This window comes from Falco naumanni, chromosome 1, assembly GCF_017639655.2.
Source record: "Falco naumanni isolate bFalNau1 chromosome 1, bFalNau1.pat, whole genome shotgun sequence".
NCBI classification, from domain to species: Eukaryota; Metazoa; Chordata; class Aves; order Falconiformes; family Falconidae; genus Falco; species Falco naumanni.
The window spans coordinates 79,110,400-79,121,376 of NC_054054.1; the positions used below are offsets into that span (position 1 = coordinate 79,110,400).

At 42.5% G+C, this 10,977-nt stretch overlaps 1 protein-coding gene across 2 annotated transcripts in view; it reads left to right on the forward strand.

Annotated features, from left to right (window-relative positions):
• Nucleotides 1–5,645, forward strand: part of GLRB (glycine receptor beta) — a 51,934-nt gene extending 46,289 nt beyond the window's left edge. For both annotated transcript variants that reach the window (XM_040600899.1, XM_040600909.1), the window contains one exon: nt 2,958–5,645. In XM_040600899.1, coding sequence (XP_040456833.1) covers nt 2,958–3,254 — 297 coding nt within the window. In that variant the 3' untranslated portion in view covers nt 3,255–5,645. The remainder of the gene's footprint in view (nt 1–2,957) is intronic.
• The last annotated feature ends 5,332 nt before the right edge of the window (nt 5,646–10,977 follow it).

The window sequence follows — 10,977 nt, forward strand, 5'->3', positions numbered from 1 at the left end:
CAGGAGCCACATTGCCTTCCCGTGCCCTCCTTGACCCCCCCCACCCCTGCGCCCGAGGGATGAGGAGCAGCTGCCCAGTGCCACTGGGGACATGGGGGGGCTCAGCAGTATTCCAGCAGCCTTCCCTTCCCAAACAGCGGCTCCACATCCCCTGCAGGGGAGAAGCCATCGATCTGGTGGAAGCATCCTGTGGGCTGGGTCTGCCCCACGGGTCGTGATGCTGGGGCACGACAAGGCAAATGATATCAAATATTTTCCAGGGCCATGTTCTGTGTCAGGATGAAGTCAAAACGATGTAACATTTAGCAACGTTTTACTTTCTCTGCGAGTCTTCAGCGTAGTACTCTAAAATCCTCTAAAATCAAGTCCTGTGGCATCATTTTCCACAGAGATGGTTCCTGTAGCCTTTGGTAAAATTCAGGAATATCATTATGCTTCTAGCACAAGGCAGGATGAATAAAAAGCAGATACACTATTTTTCATGTATATTATCTCACTTTGCTTAAGGACAGCTGTAGGTCAACTGAAACAAATTTAGATTAAAACAACAGAAATACTGGAAAGCTGAAGAGATGTATGAGAAGAAATTGAAAACTATGGCTAGGCAGCAACTGAATGTAGGAAACAGGAGCACATTAGATTTGTAAACCTGGGGAAATGGAAGAAATTATTTTTAGAAGTAACATATACTTATTAATGAAAAATGTGGTTGCTGTTACAAGGGAAATCGTGTCACCCTGATCAGTCAGTGCTCCAGCTGACACTAAACTGAGCGGTGCTCGGTGTGAACATGCTGCCAGCAGTCTCCTGCTTATAATGCAGAGGTGACCTGGACACCATTCCCTCAGCTCTCTGTCCTGGAGTGGATGGGAACCGACTTGTAACAGCTTTTTGGGGAGCACTTTAGATACTGCCGTCGGAGCAGAAATACTCTGTGTTGTAAATGAGAGTGCTTAGGCTATGACTGGTGTTGCGGAGTCACACAGTATGTCGCTGGTAGTATGAGGAATGGGCTACAAGTTTGCAAATCTAAAAGGAGGCTTAGAATTTCATATAGGTTTCTATTTCTTGTGATGGCCTTACTAAATCTTACTGGGTTTGACCATGGGAAAAAATGTAAAATTCCTGTGACCCTTCAGTTCACATGCACCCCAGCCCTGCACATTACCCTCCCGTTGCACAAGGCTCTGCTTTGTGTCTGTATGAACCGTATCACTGGGTGTGATCCCACTGGAAGGAACTTCTCAGATCCCTCACTGACAGCCCCCCGTCACTCAGGGTCACGCAATACTCATGTTCACACGTGTCTCAGTCACCACCTTACTGGACAGTTTGCCCCAGCTGCTACAGTGCTGAACACCAACCCAGGCTGTCCGTTCTGTGCTGACTGGGAAACAGTTGCAGGAAATTGCGTGTATAGTTTTGCCTTACCGTCATGAAACACCTGTCTGGTTTTTTCCTTTTTACAACCTGGAATCATGATTTTATTGTGTAACATGCACCTTAAGTTTTAGTGCATTGGTTTCAGAACTGAGTTCTCCTCAGCCATAAGCCTGGCAGATCTGGGGAAGCGTATCTGCTCTTTGCTGAGGGAATAGTGCCATGCTTCTCTTCCACCTGGTGCCAGAATCAGCACTGTCAGTAACTGGAGTGAAAGCCCCAGTCAAAGCTCAGGTCTTTTCCTGACTGCCCCAGTTGTTTTCATCCCGGTTACCTTGGCAGTTGTCATAGAGAAGCTAATAATATTCTCCAGAAAGTTTTTTATTCATCTTTAAGTCTGGTACTGCATCTCACTATTATCATTTTAGTTACAAAATGTGATGATGCAAATATTGCAAACTATCAGCCTAAGACTGCAGAAGGCCAGAGGTGGTGAGAGCTGAGAGTAAAATGCCCGAAGGCGTTGCGGAGGAGAGGTGGGCTGCTGGGACGGAGGGATGGGCAGCTTTTGGAAGAATCAAATTTTAGTGGATCGGTGGCTCCAGGAACCCGTAGTGAAACTTAGGTTAATCTTAGTTGCCCATGTGTATAACCTGATTTGTGAACCCGCATTTTTTCAAACTCACTCTCAGGTTATATATGTCAACAAATGGCATTATTAATAATGCAGATCAGTTTAATAACCTGTATTCTTTTTTTTTCCTTTTTTTTTTTTTTTCTCCCCCGCTTTACATTAAATTAGTCTAATTGAAATAAAACTTTGGGAGTCATTTACCCAAGTCACAAAGCCTCGTCAGTTCTCCCCAAATCCATTCAGGCTCCTTGAACAGTGTGGGGCTGGTCCTCCTAGGGATTTATTGTACCTCAAATAGAAAGTGTATAAAATCCAAGGAAGGGAATATAGGAACTTCCCCCCACCCCCTCCAAAACACTGGAGTTTGAAGGGCACCAAATACTTTTTTTCTTGTACATTGTCTGTGCCAGTACAATTGTCTGGCCTGAGCCTTGTCACTGTGTGAGGTGGTCACCCTAGGGTGACATAAAGGGTCTTGAGCTGGCTACTATGTAGAACCAGAATCGGCTTTGTTGCAGCAAACGCTGAATTTTAGGGTTAATTCTGACTACAGCTTCCAGGCCTCAGAAAAATGTAAATATTGAATAGTATCTGTCCTGCAGGTTCTGCACAGAACTGATTTCCAGAAATACTCTCTACAGAAATATTCTTTCCCCTTCTATCATCTTAAAATGGAGTCTAACTATAGCAGGTTGCACAGCATGAGGCACCCTGTGCATGAAAAATTACACAATTATGAATGTTTGGATTAGTTTATATGATTGACTGATCATCCTTAAGTACTTTATAATGCAGCCATTCAGCAAATTAGGCTGATGTGATGTATCCCTATCAACAAGTAATTTCCTATATGTTTGTTTGCGGTGTTCTCTAGCAGCTGCATTAAGTTTGTTAATGAAATATGGTGAGTAGATCATGATTCCCCTCACTCTTTATTTCATAGGTTGGTGAGACCAGATGCAAAAAAGTTTGCACTTCGAAATCTGATCTGAGATCCAATGATTTCAGCATCGTTGGAAGCTTGCCAAGGGATTTTGAATTATCGAATTATGACTGTTATGGGAAGCCCATTGAAGTCAACAATGGGCTCGGGAAATCTCAAGCCAAGAACAACAAGAAGCCTCCTCCTCCCAAGCCTGTCATTCCATCAGCAGCAAAGAGAATCGATCTTTATGCAAGAGCACTGTTCCCTTTTTGCTTCTTGTTCTTCAACGTCATATACTGGTCCATATATTTATGATAAACCTTTTATTTATTTTTTTCATATGTGTAAAATATATCCCATTTCATTACCCCTTCCCAGTCATGAAGGCCACTGTGTGAAATTATTTGCATTTGCAAAGCAGTATGTTGCATCTTGATGCCATGCGATTGTACTGAACATATGGCATCTGAAACGTGAATGAAAGCATGACACTGCAATGTCTGTGCTCCGACCAACATTGTATATAAATGTACAGCATACATCCTGCTTTAGGAATATATATGAAGGACAATGCATACTACATTATAAAGCTGAATAACGCTCCTCAGTTATTAGTAACATACAGAGATTTAAAGTGTTTCTGACGATGAAACTGATGTGCACGTTGAGTATTATTAAAATCAGTATTCTAGTATATGTAGTATTTAACAGCTTTTCTGCTGACTTCCAGAGGGAAAAAAACCCAACAACCAAACATCTTGTTATTGTATAATTTTAGATGGCACTGTTGAAGAAAAAGCTAAGATGTAATTCAGATTATTTAGACTTGGTAAGTGAAGGCAGCATTGAACAAGCTGATCTTGTCTATGTGAAAAAATAAAGATCAGAGAATTACTAATTTTGTAAAATCAGCTTATTTAGGAAAGAAAACCCAACAACTGTATCCATCAAGGAGGCACACTTAAGTGTGTGAGAATATGCTGACAATAAAATATTGGGCCAAATTTTGACTACTGTTTCCTTAGGCACAAACTAGATACAATAGGTCAAAACCAAACAGGCCACTTTCTAGACTAGAAGTATCAGGAGTTTTGGAGAAACATCACAAGGTGCAGTTCAGTATCAGGTTATGTTATACTTTTTTACATTTCTCTGTCCTCTGGCTCACCTTCTGTAGCATCTGGCAACCCTGCAGTACATGTCACATTTTTGTTGTGGTTGCATTGGATACATCTTACTTGATTTGTTTTGTTTATCCCCTTGAAAGCTTTCAGTTTAAACAAACCAGTTGTTGTCAAGATGAAATCCCATTTTCATCAATAGTTACAATTTTTTTGTTTGTCTGTTGTAGCACGGATGACCAAAGCTAACACCTAGCCACCAGTAGAAATGAAGACATGTCCAAAGATCATAAAATATGACATGAGCCCTTGTGCCTCTGTGTTAATTAATGGCTGCCCTCACCAACTCGTTGATTTGGCTGCTACTTTTTGGAGAATAAGGTCCTATGTGTGGTCAGTCTCTTCCGATAGGAGGCTGCTCTCCATTTAGCAGAGGAAACCCTATGACATGGAGACTACCTAAACGTGATCTCCTCAGGGCGCGTAGGGCAGGACCTGTGGCCTCCTGTGTGTGCCAGGCACATCCCTTCGTAAGGGCAAGTCACGAGGTGAAACACAGGCAAAAGAAAGCTGCTTGTAGGTAGATAGCGGAATAGTGTGTGTTCCCTTGAGAGTGTGCCATAGAGAAACGTAACTTTTCTTGCCACTTGTAAAGCTGGGGCACCACAGTTACTTAAAATATGAAAATAAGACAGTTCTCACTAACTTGGCAATTTATTAAAGGAATTATAGTGGATTATTGGCTCCTCATATGCTAGGAGGGGCCTGAATTAAATGTGTGAAACCTTTCATAGTGCAAAAACCCACTTGGGCTAAATTTCTGGCTCATCCAGGATGTGTTGAGCCAATGCAGGCCGCAGGGGCACTGCTGGATCACTTGGGTGTTGCCCACCATGTGAACGTTGTCCACATAGGATGCACAACCAGAAGGTCAAAAGTGGGAACCCAGGAACAGCGAAGCGTGCCAGCCTGGCTTCGCTGGGCAGCTGTGGATCTGCTGTGGCCAGGGTTTCTGCTGACCTCTGCCGCTTTGCGATCAACAGCCTGGTTGCGATGAGTCGTGTTGGGTTGAAGAGATCTGCTCTTCAGAACATGGTCATGTGCTTGCCACCGTCTTTCTTGTGGAGACTGCAGGGAACCACTTCGCCAGGTGGCCACAGTTTGTCCTTTGGATTTTTTTCCGATCCAAGGAAATGGAAGGGAAATCCCAAATATTACTGAGCCACACTGAACCGGGCAGGGAAAAAATTATGTCTTTAAGGTCTAGTTCAGAGTTTCAATATTTCTGTCTGTTGCAGGTATGTACAGAATTGTCAGAGACTCTAAGAAGCAATAAGGATAAGTCAAAGAGAGGAAGTTAGGGAGGGGTAATTTTTATATGTACAGAGTGCTATATTTATAGATATTATTTATTCTCATACTTGTATTTTTTCTTACAGTACTGGAAGGCAAGAAAATAATTATGTTGGAAAATGTATGAATTTTGGAAGATAATTTTCTTGTTAGAACTCTTCTTAAATGATTTATCTGTAATTAATGTCTACATTCTATCTGTATAATCTCAATTATAGGTTTTATTGTTGAATTATTCTTTGTTCCTTCTTGCTTTCCTGCTTACTTGATGGCTTTTGTGTTTTATCATGAAACATTTAATCAATAATACACTGTAATTGCTTTCCAGCTCACAAAAAAAAAAGGAAGCAAAAGGAATGTGTATTGTTACAATAAAGGCTTTTCATTCATTACAGCACAAAAACTAAGGACAGAAGCAGTTTAACAGCAAATTTGAAACAAAATTTAAAATAAACCAATATGAGCTATAAAGTATTAATTTTCTTTTTACTTACACTAGATACTTGCAGTATTTGTATTACCTTGGAATACATTAACTTGTCCTACTGAGCAGTAATAATTGATTTATTTTATTTTTCTTCTTTCCACTAAAGGTCATTGAGAGTTTTGCATACCATGTCACATTATGGTCCTCCAGCACCCTCTAGTTGTAAAATTCTGCCTGTTGACTGATTTGCAGAACGAGGTGCAAATATAAAGCTGTATAGGCAGTAAAGGACGTTACTCGATAGTGATAATATGAAGGAGGAAAGTATTAATAAAAAATAAATGGGCATAAAATCAATGGACAGCTATAGAAACTTGGCATGCAGTATGAATTTAAAAATGTAGAAAGTAAGGCATTTGAGTAGTAGCAAAGGTGAGACTCATGAAGTACATACACATTAGTAGCTAGATTAACTAGTCATGATGTTTGAGCAAACTGCATTACAGCAAAAATCTGTTTCTGAGGGAGACACCATCTGTGTTTCAGCTGACATTTACTTGAAGTTCTCCTGTTTACTGGAAGGAGAGTTACAAATTTTTGTTCTACCCTCAAAATAAACCTCAGTATTTTCTAGGCTCTTAAGCATGAAGGGGTAGTGTCCAAATCGTTCATTCCTTTCTTTCATACTGTCATTGCCCTTTAGGGATCTTACCATTTCAGAACTTTAGAACACATTCAAACACTGCCTCAGGAATTTCCAGGGAGGTGAATTAATTAATTTCTTAACTGCATCCACACATTTAAGCTGTGTGGTAAGTAGGGATGTAGCTTGAAAAGTCCATCAGCTGTTATGCATTAACTCCCTCTCAGGGTGTTGGAAATGTGCTGTGTAGAGCAATCCGCATCTTACCTCCTCACGCGAGTTCAACTCACGTCTGACACCCGGGTTTAGGAGCAGCTCTGTAGTGGGTTTTAGCACCTCCTTTTTTTTCAGTCTTGTGTTAATTGTAGCTGAGATGGTGTCTGTGAACAGTCTGTCATGAGCGAGGAAGGCAGTTGATTTCTGTAAGCGCAGCGTACAGAAGATTGACCGCTTGGAAACATTGCCAAGCAGCTTTCAGTCTTCAAAGTCTTCAAATTCATTTGGACGTGGCAGCAGAAAATTTTTGGGTAGAGGGAGGGTCTCCCCAGTGCCCTACGACCCATCAAAAGAGCCAGTAGTAGCTCTGCCTTTTGGGGTAGTTTCAGTGAGCACGAGCGCAGGGGTCGATCCAGGTGTATAATCATTTGGAAGGAAATGCACTTCCAGGTAGTCTTTATTTGAAAATATTTTACTCTGAAGAGAGACGATAACTTATTTAAGCACTATGTCGTAGCTGTTGAGGCACTCTATTAAGAGACGTTATACTACAGTTGAGACCATTGGTCTCTTCTTTAATTAAAGCAGCTTACCGTTATGGTTATTGGATGACTCGTGCTGAGGATATTTATAGAATAGGTAGCAATAAATTATTTATTTCCAAGGGAGTGCAACCTGAATATATGCAATGTCAAGTGATTTTTCAGGCTATGGAGATAGCTTAGTGCTGAAATGAGTACAAATGCGGTGCATAGCAGATAAGGGAATGATAGGACGCTGTTACTTAGTGCTTTGGTATGCTAATTCCAGGATTAGAGAAGATAAAGTGGGAAGAAAAGGAAAGTCAGATACAGACAGATTGAATAATAGTTTTGTTTGTGCCTAAAATTTAATTTGTGTCTAACAGTTTAATTTCTCTGTATAGTAATAACGTAAGTTACCTTCTTTTTGTATGACCATAAAGAATTACTTTTAAAGAAAAGGAAAATTAAGCTCTGCGGTGCCAGAAATATACAGAAACCAGTTCTTTTCATACAAAGCTCTACCCTTGAAAAAACAAACGAAAACATACAGAAAACAAAATGCAGCTTTAAAGATATTAAGTTCCCCCCATTCTGGGGTTGCCTATACCATTGTGTCAGACCAGGCCCGACCAGGCCGGGCTGCCGGCAGGGCTCCCTTGCATGTTGGCTTGCTGGGGGCAGTCACCCACCCCTGCCTGCCAGCACCTGCCCCTTCCCATCAGCGTGACAGTGCCAGCAGACAGTTAAAAGAAGGATTACACGGCTATTTTGAAATCTTTCTGAAAAACCCTTCGTTGCTATGAATATGTCTACACCACAGTCACTAAAATGTCTGCAGCTAATGCAGGTTTATCCAAATTAGCTTTAAGCTAGCTGACTTGGGGACGGCTGGCAATGTAGCCATGGCAACGGTGAGCTCCGGCTGGGAAGCCTACCTGCTGGCGTAGGAAATGGGAAAATATACTTTGGTGTTAACCCCCACAAAGCGGTACGCTGCCCTGCCTCTTACACTCGAACAGCTGGCGTGAAGTTGGCTCGTGTGGGCGTTTGTCAGCCAGTGCCTGCGAAATGGGGCTGTGCCCGCTGCACTGTGTGCTAGAACTGCATTACTGCTTCCCAATGGTGACGTGAAAGATGCCAAAGTTGGCCCAAGAAAGATGTGAAATATTTTATCCATGGGTCTCGATGGCATCCAGCATTTCTGCCGTATTTAGTTGTGTGTACTGACCAGAGGTTCACTGGTAGTGCCAAAAATGCAGCTAATTTTCCAGAACCGATGCACGTGTAAAGGAGTGAATTGGATTTGCCCATCTGAGCACGAACAAGGTCATAAGACTATCCCTTTTACACTTAAAAGAGCTATTCTGTTTAAATTCCCTAATAGTGGATATTAGATCGTGACCTTTTAAATGAATAATGAGACTAAAAACCCTAGTGAAACTAATGAGTCTTAAGACCATAAAAGTCTTTTTTAGCTTCCACGTTGTCTGTGGAGGTCCACCCTGGGTTTGAGGGGCAGCAACTGCTTTCCCACGCAGTTTCTTCACATGTCCGTGCCCGCCGGGGGTTGGGAGGGCAGCATCGGTTGACGCCCCCTGACAGGGAAGGTTTTTGGGGGGCCTTCAAGCCGGCGGGTCAGCTCTCCTTTGGAGCATCAAGGTCAGTCCGAAGCCTGCCTGGCACTGTTGGCTCTCGCAGAGAGACCCCAGGTACATTAAGCACATACCTTTTAGTACAAGAAAATTAACAGTCTTTCCCCTTACTGCCTGAAAGCATGATTCACAGTGACAGAAACCCACCGGCAAGGCGACGTGGGCGACCGAGTTTCTGTCCCACCAGGCAGTTGCTTAAGCAACGTGAGGTACTTTGAAAGGAAGCAGGATGAGGACTGTGGCCTGGGTAACTCTTTTCCGCCTGATGAGTTCTTCAGGCTGTGGCAATAGATCGTGTAGGGGTTTTCATACATATCTGTGTATGTCTGTTTCTTTCTCTGAATATCCACAGTGGGAGAAGTTTCACTTGAAGAAAACTCAAGAGATTTTTTGGCCCAAGAAACCCTCCAGAGTATAGCAGATCAAGTCATACCGTTGCTCCCTGCAAAAACCTTTCAACTCAGAAGAATCTTTCTCTAGCGCCACAAATAGCATGAAAAATCTCTGCTGAAACTGCAGCTGCTGCTGAGGAAAACCTGCGTGTAGGCAGTGCCTGTGCTTCCACCCGCGTTGGCTGTAGCACGTCATGATCATCAACAGCACTGCTCAGCTTTCCCCTTCTGCGAAGCGCCCTGCAACACGCTCCAGCTGTCCCACCGTTCATGTCCATGCAGCCAGAGTAGAGGTTGTGCCGGGGACTGATGGAGCTCATGAAGGCAAGCCAGTGCTGGTGTTCAGGAAGAGATGAACAACAATATATGAAAAAACCTGGGACTCCCTTGTTTCTCAAATCTTAGCATCAACTATGTTACTCCATTTCAGTTATGTCCCTATAACGCAAAATATTATATTATTTGGATAAGACCTCATTACATGCATCATGTTTTGGAATTAAGTGTATTGAATCATTAATTTCTCTTCAAAAGCAGAATAAAAAAAAAAAAAAAAAAAGTAGTCCATGTGATGTTTTTTTAAATGTTGATTTCCTCTATTAACCTTAAAACTTGCATTTGACCCAGAGGCTACGGAAATACATTTCTCAGTGTTTAATAAGCCTTACATTGTCATAACAGATTTATCAGTGTCTCAAGACAGGCTCGTTCTTTCAGATTAATTTGTTTGTTTCTTTGACTCCCAAAGGCCAGCTCATTGGAAAACATTAATTTGAAGACTGGCTGTTTCAAAGGCACAACACTGACAGGAACGGCCTGTAAAGACTAATGGGTTTGGCCAATACCACTCCAGCATCGTTTCTGCTTTTGACAAAGCCTATCTTGCTACCTGCTCCTGCTTCTGACAAATCCTGTTTAGCCTCAGCCTACTGGAGGGTGTAAAATCTTCACAGGCTTTTGAAAATAGCTGTCTGATTGTGTCAGCTGCCGAGGCAGCTCTGCTTCCATTCCCCTTCTGGATGTGCTTCAGGCTATTACAGAAACAATCTTCTTTTTCCAAGCAAATACAAATGATATACAGCGTCCACCATAAGCTATAATCTACTTCGTGGAATTAAACTTTAGTCTTTATGTATTAATTCTTCATGTTTTCAAGCTGGTTGTCTCCCAGAGGTGAAAACTTTGGAAATAAATAAATTTCTTAAATGAAAAACGAAATGTGCATGACAGCAGAGGAGGATTGCATTGGTCCTGCTTGTTTTCTCTGGACAAGAAAAGCCCTTTTCTTGCTGTGGTGCAAAGCCCAGAAAGCTTCAGAGGATGCGCTGCTGCTGAAGCCCTTGTGGGTGCCCGCAAGGCGTGGGCAGGGGGCTGACCCCCTCCCTGCACCGGCCCTGCCCTGGGAGCTGCACGCGATGCAAACCGGCCAAAGGGACACGCAGTGAGGTTTCCTGAGCCCTGTGCCCTTGCAGTGGTGTCTTCATCACATTCTCCACCTGATGAGTTTTCTTGCAGCAGAGAGGCACTTGATTTAGAAAAGCAATGACGATGATGCCATAGTAATATTCCCAGACACGGCAGTTTCATGGGAGTATTTTACGCCACTGCTGTAGACTACTGAATATTGTGAATTTTAGCACGGGAGTTTTTAAACAGGAAATGCATATCCAAGTTGGCAGGACTTTATTATCTGTTACCCGTAACTGTGGC